The 23,472-nt window shown below is 39.1% G+C and overlaps 1 protein-coding gene across 1 annotated transcript in view; it reads right to left on the reverse strand.

The window, feature by feature from the left end:
- The window catches only part of PDXK (pyridoxal kinase), a 47,116-nt gene that overhangs the window by 16,479 nt on the left and 7,165 nt on the right, over positions 1–23,472 (reverse strand). The window contains exons 2-4 of the mRNA XM_066545517.1: positions 11,852–11,906; positions 4,695–4,799; positions 1,485–1,568 (exon numbers count right to left, since the gene is read on the reverse strand). Of these exons, the coding sequence (XP_066401614.1) occupies positions 1,485–1,568; positions 4,695–4,799; positions 11,852–11,906 (244 nt within the window). The remainder of the gene's footprint in view (positions 1–1,484; positions 1,569–4,694; positions 4,800–11,851; positions 11,907–23,472) is intronic.

The raw sequence follows: 23,472 nt of genomic DNA on the forward strand, positions 1-23,472 counted from the left end.
CCTATTTTTACTTTAGTGTGAAAAAATATATTCCAAATGTACACACCAAAACGCTGTGTGTGTATGAAATAAAGAAAGTACTATAATGAAACAACAAGACAATTCATGCCAAAGTACTTGGTGTAATGATATTAACACATGTTTGGCACAGGTTCTGGATCACCAGCAGTACTAACAACACATTCCAAGAGTCCTCAGTGAGGATGAAAACAGCCTAGCACTGCACTTCAAAAAGGAACATTGTTCATTGTATTAAAAGATCTTTAAGCAAGATCAAAAAGAAGCACAAATCCAAAGATATCAAATCAATGTCAGTATTTCAGGAAGTTTCTATGAATAAAAAGAGGGCAATTTGCTTTACATTTAAAAAATATTTTCTTTATGTTAGAATCTATTTATTAAACATACAGGATCTTAGAAGCCTCGTTGTGCTCCCACCACCTGACCACTTCCTTCCTGCTCTGCACAGTGAGATGTCTCTTTCTGTTCATACCCCAGAAGAGTCCTTAGCTTTCACACAAGGCTATGAAGAATTTGACAATCCAATTGTGTAAATAAAGGCTAAAAAGCAACAAAACCCAGACAAGATTTCTCTGCTATATTTTGCTAATTAAGACCTATGCTTTGTTAATTTTAAATCAGGTATCACTGCTCAGTACAACACCTTGCAAATCCTGCCTATCATTCTAGATGTTTCCTGGCCACACTGTTTACTGAGCCTGAAGATGACAGCTCAAACCATCATTCCCAGCTTTTTATCCCACTAAATCCTCACTGACTTTGCCCTATCAGCTGAAATTCAAGCCTGGTTATGTTCAAAATTCCCAAAACACTCAAGAAAGGAAGGAAGGGAAGAGAAGAAATCTTTTCTCCCAGGTTGAAGCCTGATGTGACATATTAGAGACAACAGCTGCTGGAGCCTCCTGCTCCCTGGATAGCTAGGGAATATTAGAAAGCAGCAGAGCTAAAAAAGCCCTGGAGTTCACGGTAAATCATGAAACTTATGAGGCAAAGCAGGACATTTCTGAGATTTTACATGGAACCATGGCAGGGTGACATGGGAGAGCCTGTCCTGCTCTGGCTGACTTGGAAATCAAGGAGAGGCTTCATCTGCCAGCACACACAGCCTCTGAACTGTGTTCTGTACTGAGCTGTGGCTGTTCTGAACTCTGAACAGCCTCTGTATCAGCAGCAGCAGCTGGATGGGATTTTTATTTTTTCCTGGATACAGATAACCAGTCCTCAAGGCACACCCTCCTTTGGATGGCATAATGCAACAACCACACTGAAAAGCAGCAAATAGAGAGATAAAAACCCAACTCCCTCAACACCTAAAGCTGAAATGAAAGATCACTGGAGGCCCAGCTGGCTCCAGACAGATCAGAAATGTTGTGTAACATCAGAAAAGTGTTTCTATCCTAAAATGTGAAAATGATGAGCATACTCAATGAGGAAGCAGGAAGGATTATAATGCACATGCTTACCATACACAAGGTTAGAATTCTGTTGCTTCAACTCCTGGACAATATCCACCACCATTGCCAGAAATGATGTGTCTCTTGTGTACCCTTTCAAGAAAAGAAAAAAAAAAGACAACTTTGAAGTCCAATTTCATGAACACTTTTGCTGTTTTTAGTTTTGGATAGGAATGCTGCATACTTCTCATTCTTTGGATAAATGCATTTTTAGAACAAAGACATTTCTTTCAGTAGTTGACTCAGGAATAACAGGTTGGAATACAAATTCAGGCAGTGCTTGCACAACTACAAGTTTAACCTTAAAAATCCATTTACTAAGAGTGTTGTATAGGAAAGGCTTAACTTCAGTGTTGTATAGGAAAGGCATAACTTCAAAATGCTTGAACATATATGAACAAAGGTCAGGCTAGAAGGAAAAAACATTCCTTTTAATAAAACCAATATTTTGATCAGTATTATTTTTCATGCAGTAAACAGAAATTTATTAAAATTCCATATACTTTTCTCATACTCTGTCTTGAAGCAATTTTTTATTATTAATAGTGTTCCTGCTGATAAGAGTCCAACACATAATTGCAATAGAGATTTAACCTTGATAATTTTAGAGCAATTTCCAAAATATCAATAAAGTTCCTATTTTTCAGGCTTGGCAGTGAAAGAAGCTGGAAATAAGTTTTACTGTATTCCAAAGCCCCAGGCACAATGCTAGCACCACAATATTCTTATTGAAACACTAGTTTTTAAATTTTATAGATGTTCCTTAATTTATATATTTATGTATTAACTTTATTAACAACATTTATGAATTATCAATTTGATTTTAATTTATTGTAGGTCATTTCTTGGGGATGGTGCTGGGCAGGGCCATAAGCTGGACTCAATATTTATGGGTCCCTTCCAGCTCAGCATATTTTGTGATTCTCTGATTTAATACTATTATTTTTAGCAGGGCAGCATCTTTCAATGTCCTTTGAAGTGTCCATTCTAATAAAACATTTTAAACTACATTTAAAAAGTAGATTTTGGAGATTTTTTTTAAACTCAAAAATTGATCAATTCTTGGGTGCTGCAAAGAAATGGAAATTTTTTTTTGCCAAAATTCTGGATTTTATCCATGAAATGCTGACAATCAGTCCAAAGAGTCAAGAAAATATTTTTTTAAAATTACCTGTGATGGCAGACTGGCTGGAATAATAATAATAATAATAATAATAATAATAATAATAATAATAATAATAATAATAATAATAATAATAATAATAATAATAATAATAATAATAATAATAATAATAATAAGTAAATAATAGTACTGAAAATAATACTGTACATCACTGACAGAGGTGTTTGAAACTGTTACACTGAACTGCAATTTATCTCTTACCTTGAGTGTCTTACTGTAAATGAAACAAATACAAGAAGATCTACAAATAGCTAACAGTCCCAAAAAGTCCATGGAGTGTTACTTTGTATTATTGGCCTAAAGATAATAATTTTAATCTCAGCTGAGCTATCTACAATCATCAGACAATTAACAGCCAAACCCCACCTGCTGATAAATTGCTTTGCAGTGTTTAAGTGATCATATCCAGCTTGTTTGAGGTACAAAGTATACTTGTGCACTCTAGTGAATGTCTGTTTAAAGAGAAAAACCTGACTTTTGGCCCTGAATGAAAAAAAAAAAAAAGGATTTTAAGTTCAGCCACAGTGCAGCTGAAGACTAAAACACAAAAAGTGTTATTAGATGTTCAGAAATTACTGCTCTTTCCACCCATGCCTTCTTTTTGTTCATACTGAAAATGGCTGCAGCAAATGAGATTTTAAAGCAAACTTGAACAACACACAAAAAATCCTATTTTAAAAGACTTTTATTAATAAATAATCCCTTTTTCTCCCAAATTCCTTTTTGCTGAAGATTTCTATTTTCCTTCTACCATTTTTAATCTCTTAAATCCATCTTGCCAGTGATAAGAAAGGAGTAGAGGTCTTTTCCAAGAGTTGGAAGTGAAATAAAAAGGGAACATTTCTGGCTAAAAGAATACTCAAATATTATTTATAAATTTTGCACACTAACATCTCCTGAAAACTCCTACTATACAGTGTGCTTTTCCTGGAAGTGTTCTCTGTGTGAGTTCCTTCCAGGAAAGAAAGGTTGTTTATCTATTTCTCAAAAACAAACAACCCATTAATGCCAAAATTAATTTCTTAACCTTAGTTCAATCTATTTGCTTTCAGTCTCCCTTATTTTGGATATATTCCTTGAAAAAACCCTGACAGTAACTCTTTGACATGCCTCACCCAGAATGACTGCTTTGGAGTTGTAACCCATGCACTTAAAATTTCCAGTTTTCCCTGTGTGTAAAGAACTTTCCTACATGTGGAAGCCATGAAATAATCAAATCTGGTGATGTATTTCTGCTTACCTTTAAAAAGTCCCTGTTCACTCCTGTAAGAAATTGATACTGTTATCCAAACCAGATGCACAGCTCTTACTGAGGTGAAATCTGATCAGTAACCTACTTTTGAGAAGCAGGAATTGGGTGAGGAGAAATTTTTAATAAAAACTGCTTGTAGAATCTCTCCTTTCTATGAAGTATTCTACAAGAAGTTCTCTTTGCCTGTATTTATAAACACTTAGGGCAAGCAGAGGAAAACACTGCAGAACTGTATTCACTCAGATGACCTACACCTGTATTCACTCAGATGACCTACACAGTAACAAGAGCAAAAAATCAAGATATATGACAGTCAAAGCAAAGACCCAGCTCTACTCAAACTTTGTCACTGTCCAAAGCACTGAGCCTTAAAGATCAAGGACAGAAAAAAATCAAGAGAACTGTTTATAAAATCATGCTGCAGTACCACAGAGTGCTAGCACTGCAGATTAAGGAGAAAGGGTTAAACTCATGTCTTCCTAATAAATTTAAAAATACTACTCTGACATTCCTGATCCATTGTTCCAAAAGAGGCACTCCCAAAATATGAAGTGAGCCTGTACATGCCTGGCCTGTACAAGTCTGTAAATGACACCAGGGATCAATTCACCTGCCCAGTTACAACCTCCCAGCTGTTCCAAACTGAACAGCACGAGCCAGTTCAGACTACAATATACAGCTGAAATTTTAATTGCCTGGCTTGCAACAAGGAGGGATATGTGTTTTAAATGTCTTCAGCCCTGTTTACACCTGCTGGGAGCTGCAGAGAACAAGCTCTTCTTACCTGTGAGCACATAATCGTAGCGGTTGACCTTGTTCAGCTTCAGCCCTTCGTAAAGTTCGTGCAGCTCATCTGAGTTCAGCACCTGACCCTTCCAGTGGGCATAGCCTGCAAAACAAACACCAGGGCAGCTCTCAAGAGATGGATCTTCTGTTTCAGATCACACAGATGATACACATGGAGGGACCACACATCCAGTATCAGCACAGGAAGGATTTTCACCTCCCCTCCTGTGAAATGCTGGTGCTGAGTGAAAGCTGCTGTCAGCAGAACAGGTTGGGTGCTCAACTTCTCCTTAGCACCCCTGCCTCCCAAAGGAACTGAAGTGACTACACTGCAGTCTGAGAGTGTCTATTTAACAGCAAATCAAGCTGAGCACACACAAGCTCCTGCAAGGTTTCCCATAGAGCTTCTGCAAGTTATCCCTTTTCTGTGTGGAGGTGGAAAAACATATGGTTTAGATTTCACTGGAGGAGGGTGTCAGTATAATCTATTTTTGCTATCTTATACTATATATAAAAAAGAGGAAATATTGACAGTTAGATGACAATCTTAATAGGCTTATAGATCTGTCTGGACAGAGGCCTGCACCCATCAGATAAAGCATCCACTGGGACCTGCATGTCACAAACAGTGACCACAGCAGAACACTGCCATTGATGGTCTTTAAATGTACAGGGCCACCTGACAGACTTTCTTCCAAAAATAGCATAGCTTCAGTGCTGAGGATCCTGGAGGAGGAGGAAAGGAGTAGCAGAAAGACACTACAAACAGATAAATAATATCCATATACTCCATATATCCTTGAATGATCTCTAAGAATTACAAGGAAATATGCTCAGCTGAGAATGGAGAGCAGATGGAAGGTGGAAGTTACTTGGGATAAACTCAATTGATTCCAGCAAACAAGGACCAAGGTCCATGGCAGCCAATTCAAAGGAAAATAAAAAATATCTCCCTTAACAGAATCTAAACATTTGTTGGAAAATGTAAATGCACCTTGCACCTTGTCATCAAAGCCTGCCCATCTAGATGCACCAATCACTCCTTTGTATGTAAGAATGGGGCTTCCTCCAGGATACTGGATGAGGTATCCACAATTTAACACTTTTAATCTCCATAAATTCACAGTTTGTTAAAAGGCTTATCTTTTTATTAACTGGAATGAGGAAAAGTGAAAGGTGAAGTGAGGCATCCTCTCCCATACCTCCCCTGGGTAAAGACAATGGTATTTTGTTTGTTTTAACTTCTGCTCTTGCAGTTAAAAAATTCTGAGATGAAAACTGTTGGCTTTGATTGTCACTCTAAACTGACTTATTAGGGTGACTGCCAAAAGGTGTCTAGAGCCTGGGATAAGCACATTTTTCAGATTTCCTTCTTGTGAATGCAAACAGACCCACGGTATGGTGAGCAGATGGATCATTTTGCTCTCCTCAGCTCACAAAGGCCAAGCCTCTAAAACACAACTTGCTGCCAGCTGGCTGGGGGCCTGACTCACATCAGCCACCCAGGAAAATGCTGCTGACAAAGTCCCTGTGAAGAAAGGGACAAAGTACGGGATTTCTGATCTGAAGAACCCCTGAGTGTATGTAAATCCAAGGTTTGGTTTATTTAACACAAATGCAGATATTTGTTGTGTCACATCTGCAGCATCACACAGAAATAATCTGTCCTATTCTCTCTCCCAGCCTCTGTAGCACTGAAAAGCCAGTAAAGAGACACAACAGAATGTGGCATTCACATCCTCTGAACATGCCCAGGGTTTTTTCTCCTGGGAAGCTGAAAGGCAGCAAGGGGCCCCAGAGAAAAAGGAAAACAATTCTTATCTCATTTACTTCTCCTGTGTTGTGCTCATGTGGAATGTGTTTGGGGATTGTTTACCCACAGGTGATTGTTTCATTGGATTCTGGGGTGAGCTGTTTTCACTCATTGGCCAATCAGAGCCAAGCTGTGTTGGGATTTTGGAAAGAGTCACGAGTTTTCATTATTATCTTTTTAGCATTCAGGAAGTATTTTTTATTCTAAAGGATAAAGAAGTATTCTTTAGTATAGTATAGTATTCTTTAATATAATATAGCATAATGAAGTAATAAATTAGCTTTCTGAGAACATGGAGTCAGATGCATCATTCTCTCCCCTGTTCAGGTTGCCTGCATTTACAACAACAGAGTTCTTCCATTGGGGCCACCAAGGAAACTGGGGGCACTTTTCACCCAGAATCAAGGCAAAAAGTTCTGATATTTACCTTACACATGGCCATAAAAATAACTATGATAGATGACCCAGGCAACCTGGATACTTTCAGGAGCCACTCCTACAAAGACCCTGTAAATTCACTACTTAACCAAAAGTTCACCTTCCCATGTCAAGCTGTGTTAAATGGTCAGTGCACAGGGTTCATGTTACACTGATCCTCCACTGAGGGAGAGAAAGAAATACAAAAACTCAACTTTAGGCAGCAGCCCAGCTAATCTCTGCAGTTGGTGTCACCCACATGGGGCAGGGACGTTGTCTGAGCTCTGCAGCAATGACTTCCACAGGTAACTTGAGGATCCTTTTAATTATCTGGTAATGTGTAACACAACCTGAAGTCTAACTACATGACAGCCAGAGTTAAAAACAAAGCCCTAGGGAAAGTCTCAGGGAAGCCCCAGCTATTGAGACATTAAAAATAAAAGGGAATGCCTTCACTGGAGCTGCAGAGAACTGTGATGTCACTAGGAACTGAATTATGTTCATGCAACAACCAAACCAAATCAGAACTGGCAGCAAGATGAGAACCCCCTATGCCCTTTCCCCAGGGTAATTTCATGTAACATGACAAACAAAAAGGGCAAATCCCATGACCCTGCATTTATCCTACTTTCCTGGCAGAATGTAACACCAAAAAAGCAGAAAGACAGAAGAAAAAGCCAGTTACTCATGCTCAAAAAGGGTTTAATGAACTGGAGGATGGAGTCCCAGGAAGAGGGGCTATCTTTAAAGGGGAAAGGCAGAAAGGAAGAAAGCTGAGTCTTCCTTGTTTTGGGTACAAAACCACCAGAAAATTTCCCTTATTGCTGGTCTGAGAGAGCAGAGAGAACACTGCAAATCAAGACACAGCTCTTCAAAACCCCACTTGGCTCAGACTGCATTTGTCTCCCACGTCTGTAATAACTTCAAACACAGATGAACATAAACACTTAAATAACCTTACACCCCTTCTGCCTGGGTTATTATCTTTTATTGCAATTACATGCTATCTATTTGCTTTTAGCAGATAAGGCAATGACAAACAAGTGAGATACAACATCTCATGTCACTAAACTGAATCACACAGAATCACAGAAATTCTAGGTTGGAAGAGACCTTTAAGATCATCGAGTCCAACCCATGTTCTAATACCTCAACTAGATCATGGCACCAAGTGCCACATCCAGTCTTTTTTTAAACTCTTCGAGGGATGGTGACTCCACGACCTCCCTGGGTAGATGATTCCAGTATTTGACTACTCTTTCTGTAAAATACTTCCTCCTTATTTCTAGCTTGCATCTCCCTTGGCGGCTTGCATCTCCCTTGGCGAGATGAACATATTCATCCAGTCTCCAAGGAAATGTCCTGGTTCATTGGACATTGGTATGAAAAATAAATAAAGTAACAAAAACCACAACCAAGAGAGGCAGCTAAAACTTCCCCCAAGATGAATTTACATACTTGCAATCCTCTGCTTTTTTTTTTCCTTTGGAGTGTATTTATAATCCTCTTAATTACTTTCAAAAACAAGGAAGAAAGAAAATGAAATTACCAGGCATATCAGAAGAAAAAAAAAACAAAACCCAACTGACCAACACAGCAACAGAAAAACAAGCTACCCTTTTAGTATAGCAAAGCATGTAAGATTCCTTTGTTTTCCAACCCAGAACATTCTGTTCTGAGGTTTGAGTTCTTCCTGTGGTGCTCGTTGCAAAACTACTCCAAGTGACTCCAGTAACAAAGAATTTCACATGGGAAAAAGGAAGAAAGTTGTAGTGTTTAAGGCCCATGATGGACAGGGAATCTGGGCCCAGCTGTGTCACAAAATTCACATTGCACACTCCAGCAGACAACCTGCTCTGAGCACATGACTCATCTGTAGCCACCAGGAGGCCTTCAACAAAACCAGAAATGAAGTCCCAAATTCCCCACTGGATTTTTTATAGCTGGTCACAGAGTGGGAGTAAAATGTTATCAGTGTCAGGCACAAGTGGAGGCTTTTCTTTCTGCCCTGCACACACAGGGGTGAATGAATCACCTGGGTGGGCAGACTGTGCACAATCACATCAAGATATAATTGTAATTTCTCATGTCTTAGACCTACCAGCCAACCCAGCCACCTACTGCACATCCACTAAGTGGAAGTCAAACGTGCTCAAGAATAAAAGGAAAAGTAACAAAAAAACTCCAGGCTATTTGTTCCAGAGCTGTTTCAAAGGTAGGATTTGGATGGCAGGGTAAGCACATTATTGCTGAAAATTAACCTACCAATGAGAAACAGAACTGGAAATCACTGAAGAATTAAAAAGGCACCCCAAAAAAATATCAATTATACAATTAAAAATAAATTTAGATTTTTATTTTTGCACATCATATGAGGTGATGCTTCTGCAAGGAGTATATTAATATAGCATAAAGAGCACAGTCTTAATAGGCTGCATGACAGCTTCTTTTATTTGTATGTGGAGCATGATGCCACTCAAGTGTGAGTCACTCTAATCACTGAAGTTCCTCACGAAGCAACATGACAAACTCTTCTCCCAGGGGCACTGATTCAAAGCACATTTTCCAAATTTCAGGATTATCAGAGACTAAAGAAAGCTGCATTTTCTGAGCAGGAGTCAGCAGAAAGAGGCCTGTGGTATCTTACTAATTTGTAGACAGGGCAAAAAAAGAGCAATAATGATTCATCAAAGTCTGTTAGTCATAAATTCTCTCTGCATTTTATTTGCTGCTAATTCCAAATTTAAAAACAGGGGAAGAAGGAAAGAAAGGATACCATGTCCAAACCCCACACATTCTTCCACCTGTGCTCCTCTGGCATTCTTCCAGAAACTAAAGTTCACAGCCAGATTTTGAAGGAGGAATTTGTCCTCCAGCTTTAACGATGACGACAGAAATGGTTCTTATAAAATTTTGTTTTTATAGGAAAACCAATTCACCCATTCACCCTACACACAATTCCTGTGCATTGCAGGACAGTGCCAGACACAAGCTCTGCTTCCCAAAACCAAGAGGTTGTGTGGCAAACTTTGGGACTTTTTAACAGATTCAGTAAAAAAATGAACAAAAAATACAGAAACCCCTCCTACCCCCCCAAAAGAAAAAAAAAAACCAAAAAAACCCCAAACAAAAAAAAACCCCAAACAAACAAACAAATAAAAAAACCCCACCCAAAACCCCAAAACAAAACAAAAGTGACTCCTAAACATCAGGAGTAGTTCCAGTATTTTAAAGACTTGTGATATGTTAGATATTTTGGGTTTGGGATGCTCATTTCAGTCTTCATGTGGGAGGAAGAACCACAAATTTAGTGTTCCTTCCACTGTCTGCCAAACCTTGAATGAAACATTGGTAACCTTTCCTTAGCTGTGATATCATTAAAAACAAATTTAAAATCTTCTTTTTTGTTTTAAGAACCTGGTCACCCTACTGATAATGTAATTTTCCCATCTTGAGACACATTCAGTTTATGGTCTATAAAACTTCTATTAAGCTCTTGCAGTGCCCTATAAAGCTGATTTAATCTTGAATCAAAAAGCCAACAAACAACATGTGCTCATGCATTTCAAGCACTGAATAATTTGACATGAAAAAATTGCCTAATTTCTGGAAGATTACAACAGTTTTACCCAGCTATTGAAACTAAACAACAGAAAATCCCAAACTCCAAAACTAAGTAAATTCTTTAAATAAACGGAAATCACACCTAAGTATCTTTGAAAAACACAAGAGAACCTTTGTACTGTGCCAAAGGGTACAAGCAAAATAAGCAGATTTTTGCCTAAGCCAGGAAAGGCCTCATTCCCTTGTTTAATTATTACCTTTTTTGTGCCTCTCCTAAACAAGCAGAGGTAGCTTTAAAGCCAGCCTTGAAAACATTAATTTTTTCTTCCCGAGGTGACACTAAATTCCCTCCATAATAGTCATCTTACAATCTTCTGAAAGCTGCATGAACAGAGTCTGATCTCTGTTTCAAAATTAGTAGTTTATTAATAGAGCTGCACCTGTAGAGATACTAAAAAAGTACCTCAACTTTTGCCTTCTTTTTAATTTGTCAGAAACATCTTTTGCTCTTTTCCAAGATGTTAAAGCCAGAATTTGCTCCCAGATGATTTTCTGAAGACACCTATAGATTTTCTCTACCAAGAGTAGCTCTCCTCTCAAACAACCTGCCACCACCAAGACATGAGTCTCCAGTGATCCAAAAACAGCAAGTCACTTGGAGCTCCTTTTGGGTGAAAGGTATTGCTAAAATAAACATAAATTTCAGGTTTCTTTTAAAAAAATCAAGTCCTCTAGCACTGTGAGTATTAGGAAGTCTGAACATATTAGGTGAGTGCATTGCGTTCAGGCTTAGAGCTTAAATAAAAATACTCCCAAAGGTATTAAGGCCTTTCTTCCCCCCAAAATGAGATTTTGGGATACTTGGTAGTACCTGAATGGGCACATAGTGAGGAAACATTCCATCTACCTCTGTATTCTTCTGATGTTTGATTTGATAATGTGACTGTGACTCTCACAGAAAACCATTTTGAAGACTCCTTTGTTCACATGCCTGGCTGTGTAAATGTATTTGTGTTATTTCACTATCTGTATTTGTGTTATTTCACTATCTGACTTAATGAGATCACTGCCTAACAAAAGAAACTCACCCTCTGAAGGGCAGAAATGGACATTACCACATCCATCCTACTCCCATATTCAGGCTTCTGAGAGACTTGAATGAAAACATGAAAATTGCATTTCCACCCTCTATCATGAAAATGTGAGTGAAAACATAAGACCAATGTCCTCTTTAACTGGTTTGTGGCTCCCAAAGAGTTTATATCTTTACATAAGACCAATGTCCTTCCACTGCCATGGGATGAGGTGAGTCCCATGCTGAGTGAGTTCAGTGACACTGGAGTAGATCTGTAAAATTTTACCTGTGTGGTTTGAAAACTGGACAGAGTTCACCGTGTCAACTTCAAATCCCAAAACCTGTAACAGAACACAGGAATATTTATTTTACCAACACAACTTTGTTAATACATTACCCACATCACAAAACACAGGGAAGAACTCCTGGATTTCCAGTGCATACTTAAAAATCTTGGGAGCTGAGTCAACAAACACGCAACATAAACAAAGAGCACAGTGCTCTACTACAGCAACAAACAGGGAACAAAAATTCCACTGGCAGTAGCACCAGAAAAACACAGCTCAGGATGCTCAGGCTGGAGTTCATCTGGGGATAAGGCCAGAGAGGCTGCTCCAGCAGCAAGCACTGAAACCTTGAAGAAAGCCTTGGCTGGTATTTCTTGGCAAGAAAAGAAGTACAAGGTACTAAATTAATGCACAATATGGAGGGGTGATGCTGGTGGCATTCCAGAAAACCAATTTTTCTAAAAGGAGGACAGAGGGATCTTAAAAGGGATCAATATTACAAGCCATACTTGGATGTCACAACCAGTTCCTTTGCAACTAAAAGAGAAAAGAAAGAAGTCACAGAGAATTAATTTGGAGTATGATTGGGCAATACAAGGGAGAAACAAATACAGAATAAAAAAAACCCTAAAGCATGCTCTGAAAGCCACCTGCTACATTTCATTACCAGCAATCCAAACACTGAAATACCCAATAATCTCCTAGTGCAATCAACAAATATTCTTGTCGCCCAAAAATATATAAATAATATGAAAATAAGAGCATCCAATCAGGAGAAAACGAATGAGGATTTTTAACCTGACAATACCTGTTTAATACAGACAGCCAAGCCATTTTTAGACATTTTCGTGTGTCACGGCAAGGAATTCTAATGCAAAAGTGACATTAACAGTCTGACAGCCGAGTCTTTGTTTCCACATCCAGCTTGCTCTGAGTAAGAAATCTCCTCAAAAGAAGTGCTGCTATGTATGGCTCAGTGAGTCACACTGGGAGATAACAGGAATGATGCACCACTGTGCATGATCCTCTTGCAGGCAATTTGCTGGGAGGGGGGAGTGAGCAAACCAAGCTTTTCCAGTCACGTTTTCCAGGCAGACTCACGCCTCTCCCTTTTTTTGTCGTGAAGGCAACTCCTGCTCACAGATTAAAACCCTTCTGGGTGCCTGGTGCCAGACATCAGGCTTTCCCTGTGCCTGTACCTTCCCTGGGATAAGCCCTTCATTCCAATAGCTGGCTACAAGATGAAGCTACGTGCTGTGGCAGGTTGTTCCTCCTGCCTGCAGGTGCTTCTCTTCTGTTGTTTCACAGCTCACATCCACACAGGTGTTCTTGGAATAAATCTCTTATTTCAGTAGTTAATAAAGGTTTCTGTTCCTTCCTCACCAGAAAGCAAAGTAATTTTGGATTAGTGGTACACAGAATGGTGGGTTACCTCAAGCTGACCAGGTTCAAATTAAGCTCAGCACCTATGCTCCCCCCAGGCTATTGTTTCACCTTGGTGGATTTTATTTTAAAGTTCCAGGAACTGAACAGTTGGGAACTGACAACACTGTTATGACCTTAACCTTGATGTCTGGACATGCTCTTCAAGCAAATAAATGGGAACATGGCCTCTAACCAGATTATCACCCCATAATCAATTCCCCTCCCTGCAATGAACAGACTTAAATTGTTACTTCCTTAAAGTATCTTGGCAATAACTGTGAATTAATTCATTTTCTCTGCAGTATTCAGATCATGTCTCTCCAACTACTTAAACCCTAAGACTACAGATCACACTTGCAGTGATTTATTGACTAATCAGGTTTGGGGAAGGAGAGCAGGCACTGTGGCAGGCAGGGCAGTTCTACAACACTCAGATGTCCCAGATGATGGCCAGCAAAATGAGCAGTTCTTCTTTTGTGTCTTCCCCAGCACCAGTTATCATCTGATTTCTCAGCCAGGTTTTCCACAGGATTAGGGATTTTTGGTTTGTTTTGGCCAGTTAATCTGCTTCAACCAAAAGATGGAAAAGTACAAGGGAAGCCACGTCTCTTGGAGATAGTCAGGTGCCAGGTTAGCTGGGCTGTACACTTGGTAAACCATTAAATAAAGTGCTTTGGAGAGTGGATGAAAAGCCACAGACAGCTCAAATTCTGCAAGGGACCTTAACATTCTCACTTTTCTCATCAGTCTAAAACAGGCTAAATAAAACCTTTCAGGGTCACAATAAAAATCACTTACTGGTATTAGTCTACTCTGTCACAGTTTCCAGTTTCCTCCAAAGTTTTGCTTTCAATAAACATGTATGACTGAAATCTAACACACCTAATTTTGAAACCTGATTCAACCCTCAAAATAACTCACAGTTACTCCAAAGCATTTCCTTTTATAAAGGTGCTTGCTAAGGCCTAGGCTTAGCATTAGTAGCAGAATAATCAAAAAGAATGCTGAAGCCATGTTAAGCCAAGTTGTGTTTGTTTCCAAGGCAAACTGCATTTAAAAGTCCTAGAATTTAGTCACCAGAAGACAACCTGAAAACAGGACTGAGGTGATAAAAGCAGCTTTTCACAGCAATCATCTCTTCTAGGACTAGAGAAAAAAAAAGTGTATTTTGGTTTGCATAATTCATTTTAACAACTTGATAGTTTCTAGTAGATAAGGAAGTGTTGTTTTCTTCCTCCAACCAACAGTTAAAAACCAGTGTTAGTGACTATCATCCTTCACACCTGAAGGACATCAGGGACAGTTTCTGATGCTCTGAATGATGAACACTTTCCTTGCTTACAAAGGAAATTTTGTTCCAAAGATATCTTGTTAATCCTTTTTAATACATACTCACACTTTTAATTCCTTGTGCAAACCTAACTAAAAGCACTGGCTTTGAGAGGTTTTTTAATTAATTAAAAATTTCTGCTCAAACCAGAGGTTAAGTAAATATAAAGTGAAAGTTAACTAATTAGAAATACATTATTTTTTGTATGTACAGACCTTGAAAACTGAGATCAGAGCAAATGAATTGAATGAGACAAATCATACTAAAAAAAAGAGTCAATCTATCATATCTGCACACAGAAGTAGCAACTACGACCCGAAAATATCTATTTAGTAGGATATAACAATTTTCCTACTGCAATAAACCAGTAAGAATAAACCTTTTCTTCAGGAAACTACCAGAAAGTAAAAATTCAAAACAGAACTAAACTCAATATATAAAATTTCTTGCTTGTGTACGCACACATGTGTTCCCTGTACCTCTGTGTAAATAAACCGAAGGACTCACCCAACTTGGAGTTTGCCTGTGGCAGAACAAGTCCTATTTGATCCCACACATCCCCTGACCTGGATGATCTGCTCTCCTAAAGGCTCTCCAGGAGAGGACAGTTCCAGATTTCCACACTCTGCTGTCACCCTGTGTAAGTATCAGTTGCTCACAGAACAGGAAACCTTGGGCAAATCCAAACCCAGAGCCAGTGTGGGTAAGGATGATAAATGTTTTTCCAACTGAGTCCATCCTAAATCTCTCAGCCTGCAGTCCAAGCACATGTCAAATGTTGTTCTTCCTAAGACCCAAACCATAGTTGCTTGGATCACATCATACAGTGATATTTGCAACTGATATCTTAAAGGAAAATGGGCAAATTCAATGTATTTTTCAAGTATCTTCAAATAAAAGAGGCAGAACTGTTATACTTCTAAAATTAAATCACAAAACATTAAAACTGGAGGAGTTCTGTGCTTGGAAGGTTTGGCTGGCAGATCTGAGTAACACATTCCAGAAAAATATTTGCAAGACTAAATAAATCCAAGTACACAGAGCAGAGCAGAACACATGAGAAGAAACAATCAGCACAAAGCACATTATGCATGACATCAAATTCAGCTGAGTTCTTCATCACAGGAAACTGAAGGGAAGGAACAAATCTCATCCAGCTCTTCCCCCAAGTGCTTTCTCAGCCTTGCAAAGAGAAAGTGGGACCAGGGCAGGGATGTGGTCTAGAGAACCACCCAAATGCACCTTTAAAAACGGCAAATACTCAAGGGAAAGATCAACACACAAGAAAGGAAGAGACTTCAAAATACATGGACAGCCTCTAAAGGTGTTGGCTCTTTTGGAAAAGAGGACAGACAGCCTGCTTTTCCTAAAAGCACAGAAGTAATTTGAACTTGTATCCAGCCATTATGCTTGAAATGAAAAGCCAAGAAATGGGTCTCCCTCAGGATTAAAATTTTACAAGAGATACCAGTTGTTTCTCTAGTGGAGCAACCTAAAGGCCCAGACAGACAGAAAATGTCTTGAATTGGGTAAATTACATAAACAGCTGGATCTCAGTTATGGTTCACTCTAATCATGGAACCCTTTGGACTTTGCCACTGCCCTAATTTCAGCTTTGTTTAAAATTTACACTTTCTCTTCCCATTCCTTCCAGAAAACATTTCAACCACATCAACACTAAAATGTGTTACTTCATCACCATGAGAAACCATTGCCTGAGACTGTTGGAAATCAAATATTACAAACATACAGTCCAGAGGAGAGCCTCAGTTGTTATGTAAAAGGGAGGCTGAAAAACAGGAAGAAAACCATTTCTCAGTATGGAAAATTTTGAGTGTAGCAACGGAGAAACAAGCAGGAAGATTCTGAAGCAAATGCAACATCTGAAATTCAGTTTTAATGATTGCCAACCTTTATGTTTATATCTGTGTAATCTACATTGTGTACCAATGGCCTGGAGACAAATAAAGGTACTCATTTCTACCTCCTAATCCTGTTTGGGATCTGATTATTAACACCACTTGAGTCAGAAAACTGTTAATTTCAAAGATTAGCTCTGCCTCAGAGTAAATATTAATATAATTTCTCATTTAATAATTTTATTTACTCTGAGAAACGTGAAAAGCTGTTACTGAACTGCTTCTGTTTCAATTCGTATTGCAGCTTTACTATGCTCCTGCAGGGGAAAAAGGCATATTTCCCATGTCACACACTTTGTAATACTCATGAAATTCTCCTTTTTTCATTGTTTGTATGCAGTTTGGGGAGTAAAAAGTATTTTTTAAGAGAGAAATATCTTATATCTCCTAAGTGTGTGAGAAAAACTGTCACTTCAATTACAGAAACATCTGAACTGAACTAAGATTTAGTGGTTTCCAGGGGACTAAACATTAGAAAAAACACAACAAAAATATTTCCCAATTTCCAATGCATTATATGTACATATTCAGAGAAAGGGGGCTTAGAGGGGGCTGAGATGCTCTGGGAGTTGCTGTCACTGGAGGTTTTCAAGACCCAAGGGGGATAAACCCTGAGCAGCCTGGGCTGAACTTAGGGCTGCCCAAGCTTTGGGTCACCCCCTCATCAGTGACACAATTACCTACAATAACCTCAGTTTTATCCATTGTAGAGCTCCATGTGTAAAATCACACAAACACCACCACCACCAGCTCCCCAACATAAAGTTCTGGCTCTAAGGATAAAGCCCAGGGGTACTCTATGCTTACACTATTAACTATGCCAGCTTTGACAGTAAAAATAATACATCCTTTGCTGTTAAATGACCACTGGACCAATTTAACTAGAATGCTTTAGTTTGTACTTAATTTAAACAACCTTAGAGAACAATGACCTAGTTCTGCAAGAATGAAATTCAATTAAAACCACCTCTCTGCTCTGCAACATGACTGGTATATATTGCCCTCTTAGGGCACTTGCTTTGTGCCTCCAGTGGTATTTCATTTTCAGGTTTGAAATTAAAACCATGAAGCAGTAATGCAGCTCAAGAGGAAAAATCTGGAATGAGGAAAAGGCAGAGGGGAAAAAAAACCAAAACAGTGTAAGAAAAGAAAAAAGCCAAAGTTTGTTTAAAACCACCCTGTGTAGACCTGCACACGTGTTTCTTCCATAGCATTTACATTCCTGATACATGGTCACAGTTTGCTATCTACATTTCATGCAATGGAATGAAGTCAAGACCTCCATCCAAAATCTTCAGGTCCTTCAAAGTTCTTAATTTTGGAAAACATTAGCTTTGCCATACCAGAACACACCCAAACCAATCTTCTCAGACAAGTCCCCAAACAAAACAAAAGTAGCTGAAGCTGTAAATCAAGCTCAGCCAGTCATTCATGCAAATTCTTCTACTGTGAACACAAGGCATCTTGGGTTTTTTATTATCTGAGCTACAGATGTGCCACAGGTAAAAATCTCACAACTCTACAAGATGAGTTTACCTCTAAGGGAAACACAGTTTGACAGGGAAATGGCACAGAAAAATGGTTAAAAGGTAAGAAGGAACAAGGTTCTACTGATCAGGAGAAGAGAACCTTTGAGACTCCACTGGTGAAAGGAGGATTTGACTTACATGCATCCAGTTGTCCCCATAATAAGTGGAGCCTTGTATTATACTTAAATTCCTTAAATTATAACACTCAAATTCCTCCAATTATAACACTTAAATTCCTTGCACCTCAACTCCTCTGCTTTGCAGCAGGATACTTTTTTTGCAAGTAAAACTTTTATGGAAAAAATAAAACTTTGCAAAACTTTTGCAAAGTAAACTTTGCAAAACTTTTTACTTTGCAAGTAAAACTTTTATGGACTCTTCTTCTAATTAATATTCAAATGATGAAACATCCAAGCCAGGCATGTCCCACCCTTTGTGCCAACAAACGGTAACAAACCGATGAGTTAGACCACAATAGGAGTAAATACAAAAAAAAGCAAGAGGAAGTAAAGAACACATCATCAAATGAACCAAAACCACCCAGCTCCCTCAGCCTGTCCTTGTAAGAGAGATGATCCAGTCCTCTAATCACCACACTGTGAAGTTGCCTCTAATTTTCAAAAATTAATGGCAGCATATGACAAGCCATGGAGCTCTACAGAAAGAAAAAAAAAGTCAGCTTCAAAGCCAGTCAAACTTTCCAAGCACTGGGGAGTACCTTGATTTATATAATTTAAAACACACAGCAGCATTTTAAAAAACAAGGGAGTATTTAAGAGCACATCTTACATCTCAAATATATAGAAATACAGAAAATACAAATGTTTCCCCCCACCCCAACTGTTTTATTAACAGCCTGTGAGGTTTACCCCAACTGTGGCATCAGTCAAAGGACAAATTTTTATAGCACAAACAGGTATATAAACCATGGGGGTATCAAGACTTAACTGGATACAATTTATTAGGAATTTTCAAGAAATCTTGTGATAAGACTCCAAATCGCTGACTTTTAGTAGAGCATGTGTACAGTTCACAAACTGAATTAGCCAGGAATTTGTGTAAAAAAAATACTGTATCACATCAACCAAATCCATTCTATTCCTTCCAATTTTTTTATATATATTAAACCCGATCTTAATTGAAAGACATTAACAGAATGAACTTTACTACCACTGTTAAAATTACTCTGTCAAACAAGGTAATTGTGGTTTGGGGTGTTTTTTGCCACATAATGGCAGCAATACTTTGCAATAAGAAGGCCTCTGTGTCAGACCATGAATTGCTCTATGTATCCATTGTATTACAAGCTGTTTGCATTAATATCCTACAGTTTGGAACTTCATCTCACACAGCAATCACTGCAGATCCAGTGAACATCATTGCTGCACTGTATTCCTCTGGAGATGGCATAGAAACGTGTTTTTAAAGGCTGAATTTCTGTAATCAAACTGATTTGGAGTGGGAGAAAAAGAGAAAAAGAAAAATTTCCCAGTTGTAGCTTGTGCCTCTCACTATGTGCCAGCTCTTTCACTTAATTGCATCTCCTTCCATTTGCTGCTGAACCAAAAAAACATACATTGTACTGGCTGCAGAAAAGTAAAAACACTAATTCCGTTTGAGAAATAGGAACTTGGGAAAAAGGCATGTCCTGACAATTAGTGTACAGGAATAATTGCTGGCGTGGGCTGATAAACTGAACTGAAACTGCTATTGACTAACCCAAAAGCTTTTTTTCTCTTTTTTTCTCTGAGCTTTTAATAAGGCACACCAAGTATCTAAAGAGAATTTTGTACTTATAATGCAGTTATATTTTTATGCAGTATTTGACAAAGCACTGCAAAAAAAAATCATTAGGATATTGGGGATATTGTGCCAAGATAAAAATACTAGAGCAAATAAACTGGGGACAGGGATGCTGGACATATTATTGGTGATTTATGAACAGACCAGATTCTGAGGTTAGAAACAGACAATTACAAACAGACAGTAAAAATATACACTAGATGACCTTGAGAAAAATGCACCATAATGGAAGAAGGATATTAAACTATTAGAGAGCATCCAAAGGAGGGCTATGAGGATGGTGAAAGGTCTGGAGGGAAAGCCTTGTGAGGAGCATCTGAAGGTTCTGGGGTTGTTCAGGCTGGGGGAGACTGAAGGGAGACCTCAGTGGGGGCAGAGGAGGGGCAGGCACCGATCTCTGCTCTGTGGTGACAGTGACAGGACTCAAAAAAATGGCCTGAAATTGTGTCAGGGCAGGTTTAGGTTGGATATAGGAAAAGATTCTAACCCCAGAGGATGGTTGGGCAGTGGAACAGGGCTTGTGTCTGCAGCGACACCCCTTTTTTACCTTTGATCAACTGCATACCCATTTTCGGGATTTATAAGCTGACTTCAGCACTGGACACCACAGAGGATATTGCAAAGACTGGAGCAAAAAACAAATCCTCTCTCTTCTGCCAGAGCAGACTACAATTTTTGTCACAGTGCTCTGGCAAAATTGGTACTCACTGAGAATTTGCTGATGGGCTGATCCAGCTGTAATATCATGACCAACCGAACAGAAAAGACTAGAACAGCCTGAGACTGCAGTGAATCTGTTCTCAAATAATTCCTTGATTTTTCTGAAAAGGCTTGCAGTGCAAGTGCAATCTGAATGATAATTAGGCCAAATTCAAAATTATCCAGTAGTGCCTTGAAGATGCTTTTCCAAAGAAGTCTTGGAGCCACAGGAACACTTCAGAGTAAATACCACAATGTCACTAATTCTTCTTTGCACCTGGACAGACTGATTGGCATGCACTACTAACTGTTCAATGCAAGATACTCAGATGACATAAAATAAATCCCTTTATCAAAATTCCCCTCAACCATTTTATACAGCACTAAGAAATTCCTTGTTCTACATCATGACCACTTCCATAGGCTACTCAGACAAACAGCCTCTTGTGCCTGCAAGACACACACCCTCCTCAGCACTACTCCCTGCATCACAACAGCTCTAGTTTGGGATTGAGATTTGACTGCAGGGTCAAAAGATTTGTGGCAGAGCTGCTCTATTGACCTTTCTATGGGCAGGAGGCCATTGCTGCCATCTGGAGTGGTATTAAGTGATGGACCTGCAAGACACCCATTTATAAAGGTTAAGGCAAATGAAAGACAAGAAAACAACTTGTTTCTGCTGCTGTTTTCCCCTTCATCCTTCCCACTAAAGGACAAACATAAAAATAGCAGAACAAGGTGATGCTGGGGGTCTCTGCCTGCCTTCCACCCAAGAAACACATTATTTACTGTCAAGCAATGACTTCAGATGCTGATTTCAGATGGAGAAGTAGGTTCACTGCAGATTTCAGATTCATCATCTTCATGCTGCTTCCTACTACACTTGGATGTAATTTGACAAAAACACCATACTGTCACTGCAAACTCCTGCCAGCTGGAATCCTGCAGTGCTACACGAGGAGGTTTGCAAACACTGATAAGGAGAGGCAGACACAGACAGCAGCAATAGGTTCAACAGGCGTGGGAATTATCTCTTTTAGTTTTGTGAATGAAATGGTGGAGGAGGATCCCACAGCACATTCTTTTCCTCTGATTTTTCACTTTATTTTTAGTCCTGCTGTTCATATTTTGGCTAGCCAGGTCCCTAATAACCAGGCCATTAGCAAGGTGTGGGCAAGCACATTTTGTACATCTGAGGTGGAGTTATCCTACAAGGGAGATTTGTTTTATCCAGCACATTCTTTCTGTGGACTCCTTAGGTAGACTATGAATGGATCCCACTCTCCTGCCAAAGGTTTAGACATTAAATTGTATGGTAAGAGATACTTGTTCTGTGGGGCTGTGTTTAGGAACTGGATCAGGAAATTGGCTCACAAAATAAACCCTCACTTTCTTCTTTTCCATTTTTGCCAAGTCATTTATAACCTGGGTGGCTTCTCAGAGCAGTTTACCACATGGCCTCACAAAATGACTTTCCTTGGAGCACTGAAGTGGACACAAAATAGTGCAGGTGGAAGGACCAGCTGGCAGCATTTCTCAATCTGGCTTCTCTACTGAAACCAGCAGATTTTAGTACCCAGGAGGACAGGTGACAATATAAAACTTCTCAAATTTAAACACCAGCTTGCCATGGGTTTGTTTGGTTGGTGTATGAATAGGCAGAGGCACAATGTTACCTCCATTAACCACAATGAGAACAAAACAGCTGTTTTTTTAAAAACTTATGCTTTCATTTTTGTTACATGCTCAGAGTTGTGTTGATGGCTTCTCACAGGTAGTGTGGTGCTCACCCATGTGAGCCAGGGGCTGTATCCTGCCAGAAAAATGAGAGTAACCACAGTGAAGATGGATGGAAAAAAATTTTCCTTCAGTGTAACCTTGAGCAGTAGTACTCACCATCCAAAAAAAGTAATAAAATACACAGGTTTGTAAGGTACACAGATTGGTAAAATAGATATATTTATTTTTTCTATATTTAGGCCAAACCTCACTAAATACATGACCTCCAGTGTACAATTCTGCAAAACAGTATTAAATTTTGAGAATTTAGCCAACAATTTTTTTCTGCTGTAACTCATCTTCTGTTTCTTTCCCCTCCGAGAAGATGGAGACAGAATTACCATGCTAAGCAGCTATAAAGAAACATGGTAAAATTTAGGGGAAAAAACCCAAATTACTTAGTGTTAGAAATAAGGGGAGTATGAAACATAACACTCTTGGCTTTACTGGCTAGCAATCTGCTAAATTAAGTAAGAGAAAAACTGTTGCTGTATTCTGATATTGCGGGACAGACCAACATTTCTGGATGTTTCCAATGAGCACTGTTCTTGCAGGCTGTCATGGATTCCTCCCTTCAGCTTATTAATGTCATTGATAGCTGTGCCATCCTGGCTGGAGATTTCCATGCAGATCCTCTTCTGAGAGGTAAAACGTGAGTGGATCCCACAGCAGGGAGAAGGGGAAGGGCTGTGGCCAGACTGGGAGAGTTCTGCAGGTTAGGAAAATCATTTGCTGCTGGTTTTGGGAGTGACTGCACCCACAGATCAGGAAGCAGCCCTCCAGCTTTTGTTTTTGTTTTGCCACAGGGGAGATACTTTCCATTTTCCAGCGTGTGCTCCAGCACCTCCTCAATCCCACACATGCAGCTGGGAAGAGGTGATTTGCATTCCCAAGACAGCAAAATTAAATCACCATGCAAGGATTTCTACTCAGCCCAAACTACTCCATATGCTTAAAATTTACAAAGGATGACAGAGGGTGAAGAGAAGTTTGTTTTGCTTTTAAATGAACCACAGAAGAGGTTTTGGTATCTCAGTTCTCTCTCCTGCTCTGTGGATAATTGCTCCAGATGTTAAGGGAATGGAGCTGGGAGGTGGCATGGATGAATTAACAGGAACAAATACGAGTCCTGAACA

The sequence above is a fragment of the Molothrus aeneus genome, chromosome 2, assembly GCF_037042795.1.
Source record: "Molothrus aeneus isolate 106 chromosome 2, BPBGC_Maene_1.0, whole genome shotgun sequence".
Taxonomy (NCBI): domain Eukaryota; kingdom Metazoa; phylum Chordata; class Aves; order Passeriformes; family Icteridae; genus Molothrus; species Molothrus aeneus.